Here is a 21,424-nt window from a genome sequence, read left to right on the forward strand (position 1 = left end):
ATAGAACATTGCTAGATTTTAGGGGCAGTTCTTATACCCGTTAAGTTCTGTGATTCTTGGAGGGAAAGTCTTTTGCCGTGATATTTCATCTTTTCAGAATCATCTAGGGTACACTTTGTATGTTTTATTCACGTACTATTTAATGGGTAATTTTATTCTGAAGAAGACTTGTGTGCTGAGCCGTGCTCCTCTTCCCTTTGGAGTGTGCTTGTCCTCAGCCCTGATGTTGTAACGGTGGAAGGAGCGTGGCTCTGGGGCTGGGGATTTTTTTAAAACATGTTTTGCGGACAGGTGGACAGATTCTCCGGTTACCAGCTCTCTCCCTCCCTTCCTGGGTTCCCGGAGCCGGAGCTGGACAACCAGCCGGAGTCGGGCAAGAGGCCAAGGAAGGGCCCACCGCTTCCCGGCGTGGTTCCCGGGGCTGTGGTGATCCTGCGGTTACAAGTGGGGAAGAAGAAGAAGTGGGAGAAGGCCGCAGCCGGGACAAAGACCGGCCTGGCACTGAAAACGAGGATGGACTGGAAAGAAAAAAATAAAGCAGCCCAAGGAGGGAGCTGATGGAGTCATTGGAGCTGATTTGAGAGTTGAGAGGGGGGCACAGTGGAGCCATTGAAGAAACGGAGAGCTGATTTTGGGTATCAGGGGAGGGTGGAATTGGCGAGTCCAGGAGGATGAGGCAGAGTGGACCGGGGACTGGAGGGTGGATGGTGCACATCTATATATGTCCATCGCCGATGAAGTACTGTGGACTTGGATTGGCATAATAATGAATCTTCATGGAGCTCCTGCCTGTTGTTAAGGAGGCTAGAGAAGCAGCATGGCGGAGTGGATAGACCACGGGCCTGGGAATCAGAAGGTCATGGGTTCTAACCCCGGTTCTGCCACTTGTCTGCTATGTGACCTTGGGCAAGTCACTTTACTTCTCTGGGCCTCAGATACCTCAGCTGTTAAATGGGGATTGAGATTGCAAGTCCCATATGGAACAGGGACTGTGTCCACCCCGATTTGTTTGTATCCACCCCAGTGCTTAGAACAGTGCCTGGCACATAATCAATGCTCAATAAATGTCATTGATTGATTTGCATTATTACTCAGTATTATATATGTATATATATTCATTGCAGGAATATAAAATATATATATACCTGTAATGAATATATATATATATAATATTATATATATATATATATATATATATATATATATATATATATATATAAAATATGCCTGCAATGGGCATATTTTGGTATTCTCTTCCAGTTACAACTATGCCTATCTTAATTTATCTATTTCCCTGATATCTATCTCCCATTCCCCCATCTTATCCAGCCTGTGGACTGGAACTCTTTAAGTTATGCCAAAGTTGTCCATCCTTCCTGTTCCCCTCTTGGCCCAGGCTCTTGCTTTCACTTTCTCCTTCCCTCCTCCCCTTTCGTCCTCACTCCCCTTCTGGCCTAGCCCAGCATCACCACTACGACTTCCACTGCCTGTGGAAACCTGGTCTGAGCCCTGAATCTGACCCTTGTCCTCCCTTTGACTTGGAGCCCTTTCCCCTGCAGGCCTTGGCTGCCAGCCCAGTATCCAAAAAAACCTGGCACTTGTCTTAGAAAACATCTTGGGGAGGAAGTGATGGCTCTTTTGTGACTGTGGAGGGGTGTTTTTTTGTGGCATTTTCATTCATTCAATCGTATTTATTAAATGCTTACTGTGTGCAGAGCACTGTACTAAGCACTTGGGAAAGTACAGTACAACAATAAAGTGACAATCCTTGCCCACAACGAGATCACAGTGTAGACGGGGGAAGACAGACATCAATACAAATAAGTAAAATTGCAGATATATACGCAACTGCCGTGGGCCTGGGAGGGGTGGGGAGAGCAAAGGGAGCAAGTTGGGGTGATGCAGAAGGGAGAGGGAGGTGAGGGAAAGTGGGGCTTAGTCTGGGAAAGCCTTCAGTAAGTCTTTGAAGTGGGGGAGAGTAATTGTCCGTCAGATTTGAGGAAGGAGAGCGCTCCAGGCCAGCGACAGGATGTGGGCTAGGGGACGGCATTGAGACAGGCGAGATTGAAGCATAGTGAGAAGGTTAGCAGTAGAGGAGCGAAGTTATCGAGCAGGGTTGTAGAGGGAGAGAAGCGAGGTGAAGTAGAAGGGGGCAAGGTGATGCAGAGCTTTAAAGCCAATGGTGAGGAGTTTTTGTTCGATACGGAGGTGGATAGGCAACCACTGGATATTTTTGAGGAGGCGGGTGATATGTCCTGACTGTTTCTGTAGAGAGATGATCCGGACAGTGTAGTTAAGTATGGACTGGAGTGGAGAGAGGAGGTTGGGAGGTCAGCAAGGAGGCTGATGCAGTAATCTAGGCGAGATAGGGTGAGTGATTGCATTAATGTGATAGCAGTTTGGATGGAGAGGAAAGGGCAAGTGTTAGCGATGCCGTGAAGGTGGGATTGACAGGGTTTGGTGATGGATTGAATATGTGGGTTGAGTGAGTGAGAGGAGTCAAGGACAATGCCAAAGTTACAGGCTTGTGAGACAGGAAGGATGGTGGTGCCGTCTACAGTGATGGGAAAGTGCTTACTTTGTGCCAGGCACTGTACTAAGCACGGGGGTAAATACAATCTAATCAGATTAGACACAATCCATGTCCCACATGGGGCTCACAGTCTTAATCCCCATTTTACAGATGAGGAAATTGAGGCCCAGAGAAGCTAAGTGACCTGCCCAAGGTTTCTCAGCAGACAGATGGTAGAGCTGGGATTGGAACCCAGGTCTTTATGGCTGCAGGCCCATGGTCTATGCATTAGACCACGCGGCTTCTCAACACTGGTTTGTGGAATTGGCCTCAGCAGTGGTCAGTATAGGTGCCACGGGATGAGTGACGTATTCGTGCACACAAACAGTCTTTCTCTCTCTCACCTGCTTGTCTTCCGCCAGATAAACAAAGGGAATTCCCAACGCGCTCCGCAGAAGGAATTCCCAACACGCTCCAAACTCAGCCAGGGCCAAGTTCCTCTGTCTCCCCATTGGAGGGGGCTCTGGGCATACTGCTTTTCGGCTACAGCCTTATTTGTCAGAGCAAGAGAAACTGCCGTCAGAGCTCCTGGGATGATGTGCCTGGGTTTTGTGGTCTGTCATCCACCAGGTTGTGTCTTTAATGCCCCATTTGAAGTTCAACAGCTTGGGGGAATTCTCACCTGTTGAGGGAGGTGTGGAAATCTAGGCTTCCCGAGAGAGCCCGGCTCGGGGGGAAGTTTGTAGGTTTGAATCATCAGTCGTATTTATTGAGCGCTTACTGTGTGCAGAGCAGTGTACTAAGCGCTTGGGAAGTACAAGTTGGCAACATATAGAGACAGTCCCTACCCAACAGTGGGCTCACATTGATTGGAGGTCTGGATTTCAGGCCCAACTCCATCATGGAGTCTCTGGTATTTGAGGCCTCAGACTTCAACTGGCAAGGATGACATTCTTACAAGTCACTCAATCCTATTTATTTATCAACCAGTGGTATTTATTGAGTGCTTACTGTGTGCAGAGCACTCTACTAAGCTTGGGAGAGTGCAGCGTAACAGAGGGGCAAAAGACAGTGATTTATTTATCAACTAGTATTTATTGAATGCTTACTGTGTGCAGAGCACTCTACTAAGCGTAGGAGAGTGCAGCATAACAGAGGGGCAAAAGACAGTGATTTATTTATCAACCAGTGGCATTTATTGAGTGCTTACTGTGTGCAGAGCACTCTACTAAGCTTGGGAGAGTGCAGCGTAACAGAGGGGCAAAAGAAAGTGACTTATCAACCAGTGGTATTTATTGAGTGCTTACTGTGTGCAGAGTACTCTACTAAGCGTGGGAGAGTGCAGCGTAACAGAGGGGCAAAAGACAGTGATTTATTTATCAACCAGTGGTATTTATTGAGTGTTTACTGTGTGCAGAGCACTCTACTAAGCTTGGGAGAGTGCAGCGTAACAGAGGGGCAAAAGACAGTGATTTATTTATCAACCAGTGGCATTTATTGAGTGCTTACTGTGTGCAGAGCACTCTACTAAGCTTGGGAGAGTGCAGCGTAACAGAGGGACAAAGGACAGTGATGAAGGTGTTGGGTGGAAACATTTGCCGCAGAACATTCAACGAAGAAGGGATTTTTAAGAAGCCCGAGGTTACATAACATCCTGTGCATTGTAAACCATAATCACAGCCCAATAATGATGGTATTTGTTAGGTGCTTACTATGTGTCAAGCACTGGTCTAAGTGCTGGGGTAGATACAAGACAATCGGGTTGGACACAGTCCCTGTCCCATATGGGGCTCACAGTATTAATCCCCATTTTCCAGATGAGGGAACTGAGGCCCAGTGAAGTGAAGTAACTCACCCAAGGTCACACACCAGACAAGTGGCGGAGCCGGGATTAGAACCCACGACCTTCTGACTCCGAGGCCCGGGCTGTATCCACTAGGCTATGCCGCTTCTGAGACCAAGGATCACCCTCAGGACCCGGAGTCGAATGCTTCCACCAAATACTGTTACATGGAGAGCAACTCTGTCTACCGACGCAAGAATAGACAAGGGGGTAGGAAAATGAATGTGGGTGGCTGGGTTCAAAGGTAGAGTGTGGTGTGGCCCTGTCATGATATTGTCATACGTCCAGACCTAAGGCCTATAGGACAGTTGTAGTGATAATGGCTCTTTAGGTTGTGAGATGTGGTCGTTTGTCATTCATTCAATCGTATTTATTGAGCACTTACTGTGTGCAGAGCACTGTACTAAGCACTTGGGAAGTACAAGTTGGCAATATTATAGAGACGGTCCCTACCCAACAACGGGCTCACAATCTAGAAGGGGGAGACAGACACCTTTCCACGACTGCCACCTGTGTGCAATACGTAACCTCATGTGACGAGACAGGATCACGAGAAATGAGGTCTTAGAATGCAAGCAGATCATAGCATCGTATCTTCATTGGATGGGACAGGAGAATGGATGAAAACAGGCTACCTAAACAACTACTCTAAGGTCAGCGGAAATGGGGTGATGGTAGAATGATGGGAGAAGATTATTTTAGAACATCGAAACAAATTATTGAGTATGGCAGAGAAGCAAAAGACGGGTCAACTTGAAATGCAGCAATCAGTACTTGCTGTGAACTTTGGGAAGATCCTCACCGTAGTAAGGAGAAGCTGAGTGGTCCAGTTGAAAGAGCTAGAGCCTGTGAGGCAAAGGACCTGGGTTCTAATCCTGTCTCTGCCTCTGGCCTGTTGTGTGACTATGGGCAAGTCACTTAGCTTCTCTGGGCCTCAGTTTCCGCATCTCTAAAATGGGGATTCAGTCCTACTTCCTCCTCCTTAGACTGCGCGTGTTTGTATATGTGTATGTATTATTGTAGGAATCAAAATAGTTCATAAAGTTGGAGGGGGGCCAGTAGATTACTGTAATTAGTGATTAGAGAGGGGGGTTGGGAAAGAGGGCTAGGGGAGGTGGAATGGTGCGAAGTGGCACTGGGGAGAAGGAAAGAAGCCAAGTCCTCCCCACTTTCTCAGGGAGTTTTGGGGAGAGGGAGTAGGTGAGGCCACCTTAGGAGAGAGCAGTATGGGAGACTGTGTCATCTTAGGAGAGCCAGGTTTCAGTAATGGGGAGGAGAAGCAGTGTGGCAACAACAACAAGCAACAGAGTCATCAAGGGAAGAGGACAGTCTCAAGACAGAATCTTGGAGATAAGAGTCCTTAAATTTCCCACTACTCCAGGTAAGCAGTCCTTACTTACAAGCCAAAGAAATCTCTCCAGGCTTCTAAATGCCTTTTTTATTTCGTGGTATTTTTTTTTGATGGCATTTATTAAGCACTTACTATGTGCAAAGCACTGTTCCAAGCGCTGGGGGGATACAAGGTGATGAGGTTGTCCCACATGGGGCTCACAGTCTTCATCCCCATTTTACAGATGAGGGAACTGAGGCACAGAGAAGTTAAGTGACTTGCCCAAAGTCACACAGCTGACAAGTGGTGGAGCCAGGATTTGAACCCAATTGTTACTCTGCACACAGTAAGCGCTCAATAAATATGATTGAATGAATTGTTAAGCTATTTGTTAAGCACGTATTTGTGCCAGGCATTATACCAAGTGCTGGGGTAGATATAAGTAGCAGCGTGGCTCAGTGGAAAGAGCACGGGCTTTGGAGTCAGAGGTCATGGGTTCAAATCCCAGCTCCACCAACTGTCAGCTGTGTGACTTTGGGCAAGTCACTTAACTTCTCTGTGCCTCAGTTACCTCATCTGTAAAATGGGGATTAAAATGTGAGCCCCTGGTGGGGCAACCTGATCACCTTATAACTTCCCCAGCACTTAGAACAGTGCTTTGCACATAGTAAGCGCTTAACAAATACCATCATTATTATATAAGTTAATCAAGTTGGACACAGTCCATGTCCCACTTGGGGCTCACAGTTTTAATCCCCATTTTACAGATGAGGGAACTAAGGCACAGAGAGGTTAAGTGACTTGCCCAAGATCCTACTACAGACAAATGGTGGAGCTGGGATTAGAACCCAGGTCCTTCTGAGTCCCAAGCCTGCGCTCTATCCCCTAGGTCATATTGCTTTTCAACTAAATGGTGCAAAGTGATGGCAAGAAGTGAGAAGCAGCATGGCATAGCAGATAGAGCACAGGCCTGGGAATCAGAAGGTCACAGGCTCTAATCCTGGCTCTGCCATTTGTCTGCTGTGTGGCTTGGGCAAGTCACTTCACTTCTCTCTGCCTCAGTTACCTCATCTGTAAAATGGGGATTAAGATTATGAACCCTATGCGGGACAGGGACTGTGTCCAACCTTCTTTGCTTGTATCCACCTCAGCGCTTAGTACAGTGCCTGGCACATCCTAAGTGCTTAACAGATACCACAGTTGTTATTATTACCATTATTAATGATAATAATAATAATAATGAGATGTCCTGGGGTCTGATTCAGAGATGTCCTGATTCAGCCCCTGCCCACCCTCCACCATGCAGGGAATGGGGCTTCAAGTCCCGACTTTCTGTTGTTCAGTGTAGAGAGGAATGGGCAAACACTGGAATTTTTTGAGGAGTGAGGAGATGTGCACAGAACAATGTTGTAGAAACATGATCTTGAAAGCGGTGTGAAGTACAGGCTGGAATGGGGAGAGACAGGAGATCTGCCAGGTGACGGATGTAGTAATTGGGTTATGATATGATATGAAAATGGTCCAGGCACCAACATGGTGGCAGTTTGGATGGAAAAGAAGGGATGGATTCTGGAGATGTGGTGGAAAAACCGACAGTTTGACGATCAATAAAACATCGTGGCTTAGTGGTTAGAGCTCAGGCCTGGGTGTCAGAAGGTCATGGGGACTAATCCTGGCTCCGCCACATGTCTGCTGTGTGACTTTGGGCAAGTCACTTCGCTTCTCTGGGCCTCAGTTACCTCATCTCTAAAATGGGAATTAAGAGGGTGAGCCCTTTGTGAAACGGGGACTGTGTCCAACCTAACTTGACTCTACCCCAGCGCTTAGAGCAGTGCTTGACACAAAGTAAGCACTTAACAAGTACCATAATGATTATTATTATGAACATGGGGTTGAAAAAAAAGTCAAGGATAACACCATAATAATGACTAATGGAGGAGAAAGCCCAAGTAACTATTAGCAATAATGACATTTATTAACCACCATGCTGTGTGCACTTTACTGAGTGCTGGGAGGAATACAAGTTTGAGAGTTAGATACAGTCTCTGGCACCCAGAGTGCTACCCACCATATTGAGTTGGGGGAGAAAGGTTCCAGGGAGGGTAGAATGCCTTCTGATTTATATGTCCTGTGGAGGGAGAGTTTACTGTTAGCAGAGTAAAACAAAACAGAGTTCCTATCAGTTTTTGCTATTGATTGGGAAAGCTATTTTCATCCTATTCTCTCTCTCAACTATCCTACAGGTATTACTCCGCTCTAAAAACTATGGAACAATTAGAAAACACGTATTTCCCCTTGGTGAGCCAATACCGCTTTTGTCAGATAATGATAGAAAATCTTCCCAAACTGCGTGCTGAAATAAAAGATATTTCCATGTCCGACCTCAAGGACTTTTTAGAGAGTATTCGAAAGCATTCCGACAAGATAGGCGAAACGGCAATGAAACAGGTGAGATGAAAATTAACTCTGTTTGTACTTGTCTCCATTTCTGTTCATTGTGGGATTCTGGGTTTCCTGTGTAAACATGTCACCGTGAGGTCGATTCTGCTAGAACACGTGTTTTCATTGCAGAGTTTGGGTGATGGCAGAAGCAGCAGCATGGAGAAGCAGCATGCCTAGTGGATAGAGCACGGTCCTGGGAGTCAGAAGGTCATGGGTTCTAATTCCAACTCTGCCACTTGTCTGCTGTGTGACCTTGGGCAAGTCACTTCACTTCTCTGTGCCTCAGTTATGTCATCTGTAACATGGGGATTAAGAGTGTGAGCCCGGTGTGGGACAGGGACTTTCCCAGTTTGCTTGTATTCCCTCTCAGAGCTTAGTACAGTGCCTGGTACATACTAAGCACTTAACAAATTCCACTATTATCATTATTATTATTGTTATTATTATTATTATTATTAATAGCATGATAGAAGTTGGAGGGAACATTCTTCCCACAACATGTCTTCTAGGTATAACCCGATCCACCAGTTGGCACAAGTGAATCTGGAAGACATGGTTTTTGGTCCATCCACCCTGCTCTTGGTCAAGGTGGGATCCTGTTAGACTTCATTTCATCATCATCATCATCATCAGTGGTAGTTATTGAACACTCACTGTGTGCAGAGCACTGTACTAAGCACTTGGGAGAGTACAGTACAACAGAGTTTATAGGCACATTCACTGTCACAGTGAGCTAAGACTACACTTCCCGCCTTTGTCTCAGCTGTATTGTTTCATATTGTTTTGTTTCATACAATACTTTTCATTCCTTTGTTGTTTAGCAACTTTGCCACCTTTAATACGGCAAAAAAGTAAAGATGGGAAAGGATGAAAACATTCAACTGGCATGGGAAATAATAACAGAGGAGTTTTATTGAGAGATATCAGTCATGGGGGATCTTTAAATCATGTATCTTCTACTCTATTATATTAATTGCCTTTGAATCTGTGATAATTGTGATATAATAATAATTGATTATTCATTCATCATTTATTATATCACAATTTTGCCTGTAATGCAAGGTCTTGAAGATCACACCTGCTGCTTTATAACTGAAAATATTGTATTTGAGAAAAATGATATTTTGCCTTTTTCTTTAGACAGTTATATGTATAACTTTTCTTTTCAGTTTATTTCTTTTCTCTCGTGGTTTTCTTTTGCCAGTCTTTTCTGTGAGCATATTTTCTTACACAATTTATTTCCTTGACTGACTCTGAAAAACTGCATCCCCTGAAATACTGCCAGGAAGTGACAAGAGGTTGGTGCAGATTGGTAAGAGTGGAGAAGAAGGGCTGATATTGGGTAATATTGTAGAGAGAAGAAAAAAACCTAGCAGGATAAAGAGGCAGTGTAAATGTGGGTGAAAGACAGAGAAAAAACCAGGATTATGTGATCTGGGGACCAGGTAAATGATGGAGTTGTTGATTTGGGATGGAAAGGGCAGGAGGATACGTGGGTTTAGGAGGGAAGATGGGTTCTGTTTGTCATTCAGCTGTATTTATTGAGCACTTACTGAGTGCAGAGCACTGTATTAAGCGCTTGGGAAAGTACAACACAACAATAAATAGTGACATTGCCTGCCCACAATGAGTTTTTCACGTACTGAGTTTACGGTGTACTCATTCTTCATCATAGTGACTGAAATGAAGGGCAGCAGACTGGGCTGGGTGGGTGAAAGAGGTGAAGGGAGGAGATTGTGGAGGAAAATCAGGAGAAAATGGGGGTGGGATTTGGCTGCCCTCTGACTTTGGCTGTCAGGAGTGTGAAGAGGTCCACATCTGCTTATATAGATTCTCACAGTGCCTGAGAACTGTCATAGCCCCAAACCTCCCCTAGCACTAAAAGGTCATTAACTTGCCCTGGTTCTTAATTCTATGAAGCAGAGATTTTTCCCTACCAGTCGTGGGTTTGAGTTTGCAAGCTTAATATTCTGAATACCATTTAGCTCTCACCTTGTACAGTTTTGAAGAAGTGTAGCTTTCTGCCACTTTTTATGTCCACCATCACCCTCTCCCCAGCATAACAACAATAATAGTTATAATGATAGCATTTATTAAGTGCTTACTATATGCAAAGCACTGTTCTAAGCATTAGGGAGGTTACAAGGTGAACAGGTTGTCCCATGAGGGGCTCACAGTCTTCATCCCCATTTTACAGATGAGGTAACTGAGGCCCAGAGAAGTGAAGTGACTTGCCCAAAGTCACACAGCCGACAAGTGGTGGAGCCGGGATTTGAACCCATGACCTCTGACTCCAAAGCCCGGGCTCTTTCCATTGAGCCACGTTGTTAACTGTGTGCCAGGCCCTCTTCTAAGTGCTAAGGTAGATAAAAGATTTTAGGGTTGGACATAATCCCTGTCTTACATAGGGCTTACACTCTTAAACCCCATTTTACAGATGAGGGAACTGAAGCACAGAGAAGTGAAATGACTTTCCCAAGGTCCTATAGCAGACAAGTGACGGAGCCGGGATTAGAACCCGTGACCTTCTGACTCTCAGGCTCGTGCTCTATCTACTAGGCCCTGCTGCTCCTCTGTAGCCTCTCATACTATGCTTTGCAATGTTAGGAACAAGTCTCCCAGAGCTCTGCGTTCTTCTCCAGCTTCCTTTTCCCTGAACCGTGGCCTTGCTAGGAGACATAGATGAGCCATCTGAGAAGAGGGTGAGGGAAGCCGTGTCTTTGGAAAGAAACTGGGGTCCGTGGATTGTCTGCTGCATGAGAGGGAAGCATATGGATGTAGACATGACCATAGGGAGAACCATTCGGGAGCAGTGTGGCCTAGTGTCTATCCTGCTTGCCTCACCAACAGCTGAAGCTGAATTCCTGAACATCCCCCAGATTGGTAAGAAGTGGGAATCCGGTAAAATACAGAACAGGCCCGGGAGTCAGAATGACCTGGGTTTTAATCCCAGTTCCTCCACTTGTCTGCTGTGTGACCTTGGGCAAATCGCTTCACTTCTGTGTGCCTCGGTTACCTCATCTGTAAAATGGGAATTAAGGGTGTGAGTCCCATGTGGAACACAGACTGTGTCCCCCTTGTGTTTATCTCAGCATTTAATATAGTACCTGACAAATAGCGTGTAACAAATACCATTAAAAAAAGCCCCAAACCATTAAAAGTAAGGGAGAGATCCTATGTGACACAGGCCATGGACTCTCTAATCCCATCCTTCCATAAACTGTCCTGGTTGTCCAGATTTTTTCTGTGGTATTTGTTAAACTCTTTACTATGTGCCAGGCCCTGTACTAAGCACTGGGGTAAATACAGGCTGGTTCAGGTTGTATACAGTCCCTGTCCCAAGTGGGGCTCACGGTTTTAATACCCATTTTACCAATGAGGTGACTGAGGCACAGAGAAGTGAAGCGACTCGCCCAAGATCACACAGACAAGTGGCAGAGCTGGAATTAGAACCCAGGTCCTTTGACTCCCATGCCCGTGAAAGACTCCCATGGTCTTTCCACTAGACCATGCTGCTTCCCAACAGTTGAATTTGTCTGGGAATAAGAACACATTTTTTAATCTCACCTATCACCCCTGTAGGGTTTTTTTATGGTATTTGTGAAGCGCTTACTATGTACCAGGCACAGAACTAAGTGCTGGGGTAAATACAAGCTAATCAGGTTAGACAAAGACCTTGTTCCACATGAGGCTCACAGTCGAAATCCTCATTTTACAGATGAGGAAACTGAGGCACAGAGAAGTGAACTGACTTGCCCGAGGTCACACAGGCAAGTGGCAGAGCTGGGATTAGAACCTAGGTCCTTCTGACTGGCCCGTGCTCTATCCACGAGTCCACACTGCTTCATGCCAATCTGGGGGATCTTTAGGGATTGAACTTCCAGCTGTTGGTAAGGAAAGCTGTACATCAGAACAGCCAAATGCCAAGGAAAATTGCTTGTTCATATTGGAGCTGAACTGAAAATGTTGACTTGAAATTCTACTGAATATTTTGGTTGAATCCCAAACTTATGGAAACATTTTAAATAACCTGCTTTGGATCTTTATCTTTTTCTGAACTAGGCCCAGCAGCAGAAAATCTTGAATGGTGTTCTTCAGACCCAAACCAATATAATTTGTGGGAGAAGTGTATATACTAATAGTAGAATTCTCGACCAAGGAAAAGAGGTCCCATCAAAGCAAGCTCTTGAGGAAGAGGATGACAATGAAGAGGAGGTGAGTGGTTTTCTTTCCCAAGTCATTCATGATTAAGGAAGGATTCTTCCTTTCACCCCCCTTCTAGAGTGCCCTAGAGTTCCGGATGCCCAGTTTTCCTTTCTGGGCTCTCCTTAAAGATGTTGGCACATGTCGATTTCAGGAACCCTTTACCCCATTGGAATCCCTGGGGGGCAAGATTACCTGTTCCCTTGCTCTTTTTTGAGTTTGTGTGTGTGGGGACCCTAGGGACTGAAGGGTGTTGGTGGGCTGTAAGCACATTGTGGGCAGGAAATGTGATGGTTTACTGCTGTATTGTACTCTCCCAAGCACTTAGTACAGTGCTCCGCATACAGTAAATATTAAATGAGGAATTGACAAGGGTTCTAGAGTCTGCAGTATAAGGCCTGAAAGTCAATCAATCAGTTTTTTATTGAGCGCTTACTATGTTCAGAGCACTGTACTAAGCACGGGAGAGTACAATGCAACAAAACTAGCAGACTTGTTCCCTGCCCGTAACGAGCTTACAGTCTAGAAGGACTGTAATCACAGTCCAGGTATTTCAGGTAATTTTTTTTTTTTTACCTCCACGTCCCCAGCCTGCCAAACCCATTGGTGCCACCAGACCACTCACCCCAGCTCTGGAGAACAGACAGTGGTTAGAATGATAATAATTCTTCCCTGAATGGGAATGACCCTTACGTTGACTCCTCCGTCCTTGACCATTCCCACTTGGAGGAGTTTGGACAGGAATAAGAGCAGGTAGAGGAGATGATAGCTGGAGGGTGCAGAAGGATCTGGAAAGGATTTTTTTTTAAATGGAGGTGAGATGTTAGTACAGTGCTCTGCACACAATAAGCGCTCAATAAATATGATTGAATGAATGAATGTTAACATGATTGAAGGCAATCGATCAATCAGTATTTATGGAGCGTTTACAGTGTGCAGAGCACTGTACTAAACACTTGGGAGGGTACAGTATAGCAGAGTTGGGAGATGCGCTCCCTGTCCACAGTGAGCTTACTGACTAGAGGAAGAAGCCCGGAAAGAGGGAGTGAATGGAAATGGCAGTCAGGGAGGGAGGAAGAGTAACTTCAGTCACCTCACAAATGACTTCAGAAGGTGATGGGTGGAGATTTTTGAAAGCAGGGTCAAGATTTCCTCTGGAGACCCAGTTGGGAAGGATGTGAGAGTGGATGTGGGGGAGGAAGGGAGTTGAGGAAGTTTGGGGGAGACATTGAGGAACTTTTGTCTACAAATTGGCATGGTCATTGGGGCAAGATCTGGGAGAGGATAATGACAACAGGAGCTTCAGGTGGGAGTTAAAGTTCTGGAATAACGGGCGGGCAATGGGCGTGGGGGTCAGTTGTATTTATTGAGCACTTACTATGTGCAGAGTACTGTACTAAGTGCTTGGGAGAGTACAGTGTAACAGGTTGGATAGACATGTTCTCTGACCACAATGAGCTTACAGTCTAGACGGGGAGGCAGGTATTAATATAAATAAATTATGGATGTGTGCGTAAGTAGGACTTACGGAGTGGTGAATAAAGGGAGCAAATCCAACTGCGAGGGCAATGCAGAAGGGAGTAGGAGAAAAGGAAATGAGAGCTTAATCAGGGAAGGCCTCTTGGAGGAGATGCGCCTTCAGAAAGGCTCTGAAGGAGTAAAGAGTAATTGTCTGTCGGATATGAAGAGGGAGGGCATTCCAGGCCAGAGGCAGGATGTGGGTGAGGTGTCGGCCACAAGACAGAGGAGATCGAGGTACACTGAGTAGATTGGCAGCGGAGGAATGAAGTGTGTGGGCTGGGTTGTAGGAGAAAAGTAGCGAGGTGAGGTAGGAGGGGCCAAGGTTGCCACTGAAAGTCACTTAAGAAGGTGAAGTAATGTGGTTTTGGGAAGAGAGAGAGTAACGTAATAAGCAAGGATGTATTTGAAGTGGCCAAAGTCAGTCTGGTGCTCAGTCAACAGCAGGGCAGACAGAGGGTGAGGGAGTGTAATTCAGTGGACAAATTTAGTGGAGGACGTTGATTTGCACTTTAATAATTGTGCCTAGTATGTTCATTCATTCAAAAGTATTTACCGAGCGCTTACTATGTGCAAAGCACTGTACTAAGCGCTTGGGAGTGTACAATGCCAAAACAGACACATTCCCCACCCACAGTGAAATCACAGTCTAGAGGGGGAGACAGGCATTAATCTACATATCTAAATAAATGACACACAGTAAGTGTTTAAAAAAGACCATGGTTATTTCCTGCCATAATTGAAAAAAGTATTAAGTTTAATTCTGTACAAAACAATTTAAACTGCTCTCCCAGCATGCAGTAAGGCAGACCCCTTGCCTTGGTTATGGGGTAATTGGAAAAACAATGAAGAGTTGCAGAAATTGAAGGTGTCTTTGGGTTCAAGCAAAAGAGCTTTAGCTGCTTACACGCAATACTTGATGGTGTTGGAATTAGACATCTCTAGGCACACACCCAACTTTACCCCAATTCTCCTAAAAATATAATGAAAGAACTTCTGGCAATATCTGTAGTTTACTTTTATTGTCTGTCTCCCCCTCTGGACCATAAGCTCCTTGTGGACAGGGATGGTGTTCACCAACTCAATTGTATTACTCTCTCTCAAGCGCTTAATAATGTGGTCTTCATACAGAAAGTGCTCAATAAATGCCCATTGGTCGGCTGAACGATTACCAGAATGATATTATAAAATCAATTTGTCTCTTTCAGGTGCTAACAGCTCAAGATCTTGTCGATTTTTCCCCTGTATACAGATGTTTGCACATTTATTCCGTTTTGGTAAGTGTTTTTAGTTCTTTTAAAATGATACTGTAATATTTTTGCACACTCATAAAATATAGACAGGAGCCTCACCAGGTGTGAATCTGCTTTGTTGCTGCCTTAAATGTTTCTAATGTCTCTTATGTGAAGCAGCATGGCTCAGTGGCAAGAGCCCAGGCATGGGTTCAAATGCCGCCGCCACGGCTTGTCCGCTGTGTGACTTTGGGCAAGTCACCTCACTTCTCTGTGCCTCAGTTACCTCATCTGTAAAATGGGGAATGAGATTGTGAGCTCCACATGGGACCACCTGATCACCTTGTATCCTCCCCAGTGCTTAGAACTGTGCTTTGCACATAGTAAGCACTTAACAAATACCAAAATTATGATTATTATTATAAGCAGGAAGGTCATTGAGTCGGGAAATATAATGAGATTTTCCTGGTTTCTGCAAGGCTGCCCCTTTGCAGCACTTTCCTCCCTGGTCCCCAACAAGGGGCAGCAGGGACTCTTGGGAAAGCAGCAGGCTAACTGGCCAGCCTTTACAGGAGGGGTCATAGGAAGAGGTTGGTGCTGAGGGCCAGGAAGAAGCCTAGATTGGATCCCTGTTCCTCCTGGTCACAACGGAGAGGGCTAAATGGTTGCGGGGCACCTCTCAGTCCACAGGGCTTCCGTGATCCGGCTCTAAGTTGACCTTTGTTTGGAGTGTACGGTGTTTTGGAAACTGTCATTTGCCTGTGTGGCCCCTATGGGGCTGTTTCTAGGTCCCCAGAACTCCCTCATCCAGACCTCACTCACTCCTGCTCCTGCCCGAAAGCTCAGGTTTATCAAAACAGCAGCAGTGTGGCCCAGGGAATAGAACATGGATCTGGTGAGCCAGTTGTTGGGTAGGGACCGTATCTATGTGTTGCTGACTTGTACTTCCCAAGTGCTTAGTACAGTGCTCTGCACACAGTAAGCGCTCAATAAATATGATTGAATGAATCTGGGATTCAGAAGGACCTGGGTTCTAATCATGGCTCCCCCATGTGTGTGCTGTGTGACCTTGGGCAAGTCACTTCACTTCTCTGGGCCTCAGTTACTTCATTGGTAAAATGGGGATTAAGATCATTAGTCCTATGTGGGACAGGGACTGTGTCCAGCCTGGTTAGCTTATGTCAACTCCAATGTTCAATACAGTGCCACCAAGCAAATAGTAAGTACTTAACAAATACCATAAAACCCCCAAAGTGCACTAGGCAGTTTTTCTGGCTGTGGCAGCTGATAAACGAGCATAGAGCTGGATGTCGAGAGTCTGGGACTGTGTGGTATAAGGGTGACCAAATCATGCCGGAAATGTGGCATTGGGAATCCCAGGCTGTGGGAAGTTACACATCAGGCAATAATAAATACGATTGATGTTGATGATGATCAGGCAAGTGGCGCACCCAGGATTATTCATTCATTTCATTCATTCAGTCGTATTTATTCATTCATTCAATTGTATTTATTGAGCGCTTACTATGTGCAAAGCACTGTACTAAACGCTTGGGAAGTACAAGTTGGTAACATATAGAGACGTTCCCTACTCAACAGCAGGCTCACAGTCTAGAAGGGGGAGACAGACAACAAAACAAAACATGTGGACAAGTGTCAAGTCGTCAGAACATACAGAATTAAAGCTAAATGCACATCATTAACAAAATAAATAGAATAGTAAATATGTACAAGTAAAATAAATAGAGTGATAAATCTGCACAAACATATATACACATGCTGTGGGGAGGGGAAGGAGGTAGGGTGGGGGGATGGGGAAGAGGAGAGGAAAAAGGGGGCTCAGTATGGGAAGGCCTCCTGGAGGAGGTGAGCTCTCAGTAGGGCTTTGAAGGGAGAAAGAGAGCTAGCTTGGCGGATGTGTGGAGGGAGGGCATTCCGGGCCAGGGGTTGACGGTGGGACAGGCGAGAATGAGGCCCAGTGAGGAGGTTAGCAGCAGAGGAGTGGAGGGTGCGGGCTGGGCTGGAGAAGGAGAGAAGGGGGGTGAGGTAGGAGCGGGCGAGGGGATGGGCAGCCTTGAAGCCGAGAGTGAGGAGTTTTTGCTTGATTAGTAGGTTGACAGGCAGCCACTGGAGATTTTTGAGGAGGGGAGTAACATGCCCAGAGCGATTCTGTACAGGGATGATCCGGGCAGCAGCATGAAGTATAGACTGAAGTGGGGAGAGACAGGAGGATGGGAGATCAGAGAGGAGGCTGATCCCCACCCTGTCCACTGAATTCCGGGCCCATGCTCTTCCCCCTAGGCCACAGTGCTCCCCACTTGTATTTCCTGAGCTCGAAGAGGGTAGAATCTAGATACCTGAGAGGGAGCTCCAAATTCCATGTAGAAATACTCTAACAATCATGGACTTCTCATTGTTTTCAACTACGTGCCCAAATATCGTTTTGTGATTCTTGGCCTTTTGCCTTTTCAAGCTTAAACCTTCAGCCCGGGTTTCTGAAGCCCAGATCGGTTTGTGTGCATCTTGTGTCAAAAACTATTCTATGAGCTCTGGGGAAGATACAAAATAAGAACACGGGCTTGGGAGTCAGAGGACGTGGGTTCTAATTTCGGCTCCTCCACTTGGGCAAGGCACTTAACTTTTCTGTGCCTCAAGTTACCTCATCTGTAAAATGGATATTAAGACTGTGAGCCCCCCACGGGACAACCTGATTACCTTGTAACTACCCCAGGGCTTAGAACAGTGTTTGGTGCTTAGCAAGCGCTTAACAAATACCATAGTAATTATTATTATTATTATAATCAGGTCAGACACAATCCCTGTTCCACACAGGGCTCACGATCTAAGTAGGAGAGAGAACAGGAGGCAGAAAAACAGATAATAAATCCGCATTTCAGGTGAGTGTCCTCGGGGAGTACCGGATGTATTAAAACAGCCCTGCCAATCAGTCAGTCAAATTTATTGAGCGTCTACTAAGTACAGAATATTGTACAAAGCCCTTGGGAGAATAGGTATGACACCTACTCTTCAAAGAGCTTACCCTGTAGCAGGGACAGCTAGGTATGAAAACAATTTTCAGACAGGTGGAACAAGGAAAGTAGATATGAAGGTGAGTAAATACTTAATGAATAGGGTATGTATCCAAAGTGCTACACGTGGTTGAGTACATGGGTGTGAAGCTGGGGTAAAAGTGCTGAGGGATAAAACTTGGGGAGCTGAGAGACTAATTCAGGAAAGCTTCTTTGAGGAGGTATGATTTCGGAAGAGCTTTGACGAGGTAGGAGCGTTGGGTTAATAATGATTGTGGTATTTGATAAATTCTTACTCTGTGCCAAACACTGGTTCTAAGCACAGGAATAGAAATGCCATTATATACAGGGTAATCAGGTCCCACATGGGGCTCACAGAGTAAGTAGGAGGAAGAACAGGTATTGGAACCCCATTTTGCAGATGAGGGAACTGAGGCACCGATTTGCCCAAAATCATGGAGCCAGATAAGTGGCAGAGGTGGGATTAGAACCCAGGTACTCTGACTCTGACTGCTTCTCTGTCCATGGTCTGGCAGATATGAAGTGGGAGGGGGCTCCAGGCTGGAGGAAGGGGTGCGAACAAGATGTCAAAAGTGGGAATATTGAGAGTGAGACACTGTGAGTATGTTAGTTTGAGAGCTAATGTATAGCGGGAGAAGACTGATGATTGAGTGTCTTAAAGGCAATGGAAGTTTCTACGTGCTGCAGATAGAAATGAGCCAATACCAGACTGAAATAAATCACTGTGCATATCCGGGTTAAGTAGGGGACAACTAAACTCGGATAGCGAGAGAGTAGGGGAAGAGCGGGGGAATTTATTGGATGCAGAGATGGGTGGACAACTTTTGAAGGGTTTCAAGGAGTGGGGGGGAAGTGCGTGAACAGTTCTTTGAGAAAAATGATGTTGGCAAGAGCCTGGGCTGGAAAGAAAGAGACTGGAGGCTGAAAGGTCAGTGAGGAGGCTAAGGCAGTAGACAAGAAGAATATAGCAAGTGCTTGGATAGCATTCTAGCATATATGTACATATCCAGCTAGATACATATCTCAGTAGACCTCTGACCTTTGGAGTCAGAGGTCAAGGGTTCAAATCCATGCTCCGCCGCTTGTCAGCTGTGTGACTTTGGGCAAGTCACTTAACTTCTCTGTGCCTTAGTTACCTCATCGGTAAAATGGGGATTAAGACTGTGAGCCCCACGTGGGACAGCCTGACCACCTTGTAACCTCCCCAGCGCTTAGAACAGTGCTTTGCACATAGTAAGCGCTTAATAAATGCCACTATTATTATTATCCAGCTGTAATATGCTTTCATGTCGGTCTCCCTCTTCTTGTCTGTAAGCTCTGTACAAGCAGACTGGTGTACCTACTGTATTGTAGCTACTCTCTGAAGCGCTTAGTACATTGCTCTGCACACCGTAAGCACTCAATAAATACCACCTATTGGTCGATAGCAGTTTAGATGGAGGGGAAAAAGCAGATTTTAAAGATGTGATGATAGAACTGATGGGATTTGGTGACTAAGTGAATATGTGGGATTGAAGGAGGGAGATGAGTCAAGGTTGTGGGCTTGTGAGACAGAAAGGATGGTGGCATTGTCAATGGTGTGGTGAAAGCTATGGGGAGGCGAGGCCTTGGCTGGGAAGACGGGGGAGTTCAGTTTTGGACGTGTTAAGCTTGAGGTTCCGCAGGGCATCCAATTAGAGATGTCGGGCCCCGACCAGTGTTGAGCTGTGGAGAAGGAGGGAGATGGTGCCTGCATTTTGGCCCCCTTCCCCAGCCTCTGCCACACTGCCTGTTAATTGCCCACCCGGCCCTTGGGGCTGATTCAGAGCCGGGCAAGGACAGGGCAGGAAGATTTGGTAAGGCTGGCATTCGTTGTATGAAGGAGAGTGGTGGAAGTGGGAGAGGAGAAGAGGGAGAAAGAGAACTGAATTTGAATTTTGTTGGGGTGAAGAGGGAGAAAGAGAATTTAATTTGAATTTGGTTGGGGTCTTCCCCCATATCCACCTTCATAGCCACCAACACTGCCACTACCCCTTATTAATAATGATAATAATGGTATTTGTTAAGCACTGTGCAGTGCACTGTACTAAGCGCTGGGGTGGATACAAGCAAATTGGGGTGGACACAGTCCTGTCCCACATGGGGCTCACAGTCTTAATCCCCATTTTGCAGATGAGTTGACTTAGGCCCAGAGAAGTGAAATGACTTACCCAAGGTCACACAGCAGACCAGTGGCTGAGTTGGGATTAGAACCCAGGTCCTTCTAACTCTCAGACCCATGCTGTTTCCACTAGGCTGTGCAGTTGTACTGCTGACCAATCTCCACCTGGATCTGCTATCACCAGTGAGCCAAAAATGAGCTACAAATAAATTAACCCATTAAATTAGCACACAATTCAGCTCAAACAATTGAGGGAGGCCAATTACCACAGCTAAAGCAGTTTACCTAGGATTGGGTTACCAGCCTTAGTTTAAGCTTAGTTTAAACCTATTTGCCGGTTGACTTCTGGCCTTGAGCCAGTTGTTAAATAAATAAGCTATTGCCATGGAATGCCAACAAGCAAATTGCACAGTTTGGAAACCCCAAACTGTTCGGAAAGGAGTAAGTAGTTAAAAGTCGTGTTCTAATCCCGGCTCCGCCACTTGTCTGCTGTGTAACCCTGGGCAAGTCATTTCACTTCTCTGGGCCTCTGTTACCTCTTCTCCCACTCCCGCATCTTCCGGACTTGCTCCCTTTCTTCATCCCCCCTCCCAGCCCCACAGCACTTATGTACGGATCTGTAATTTATATTAATGTCTTTCTTGCCCTCTAGACTGAAAGCTTGTGGGCAGGGAATGTGTTTTTGTGCTCAATAAGTACAATCGACTGACTGAATCCTCAGTGTTTGATGCCGTGCTTTACAAATAGAAAGAACAGATACCCATTTGACTCAGTCAGTCAGTCCCTGCCTGAAGACAGGAGGCTGGACCAGATGATCTTTGGAAGCAGCTTAGCCTAGTGGAAAGAGCATGGGTCAGAGTCAAAGGACCAGGGTTCTAATCCATTCTATAATTCTATTTATTCTGATGGTATTGACACCTGTCTACTTGTTTTGTTCTGTTGTCTGTATCCCTCTTCTAGTCATTCATTCATTCAATCTTATTTATTGAGCGCTTACTGTGTGCAAAGCACTGTACTAAGCGCTTGGGAAGTACAAATCAGCAACATATAGAGATGGTCCCTACCCAACAACGGGCTCACAGTCTGGAAGTGGGGAGACAGATAACAAAGCAAAACAAGTAGACAGGTGTCAGTACCATCAGAATAAATAGTTA

At 45.7% G+C, this 21,424-nt stretch overlaps 1 protein-coding gene across 3 annotated transcripts in view; it reads left to right on the forward strand.

Moving 5' to 3' along the window:
* EXOC6 (exocyst complex component 6) overlaps positions 1-21,424 on the forward strand; it is a 179,028-nt gene that overhangs the window by 70,476 nt on the left and 87,128 nt on the right. For all 3 annotated transcript variants that reach the window (XM_038764352.1, XM_038764353.1, XM_038764354.1), the window contains exons 6-8: positions 7,929-8,133; positions 12,190-12,342; positions 15,057-15,125. In XM_038764352.1, the coding sequence (XP_038620280.1) occupies positions 7,929-8,133; positions 12,190-12,342; positions 15,057-15,125 (427 nt within the window). The remainder of the gene's footprint in view (positions 1-7,928; positions 8,134-12,189; positions 12,343-15,056; positions 15,126-21,424) is intronic.

The sequence above is a fragment of the Tachyglossus aculeatus genome, chromosome 22, assembly GCF_015852505.1.
Source record: "Tachyglossus aculeatus isolate mTacAcu1 chromosome 22, mTacAcu1.pri, whole genome shotgun sequence".
Taxonomy (NCBI): Eukaryota; Metazoa; Chordata; class Mammalia; order Monotremata; family Tachyglossidae; genus Tachyglossus; species Tachyglossus aculeatus.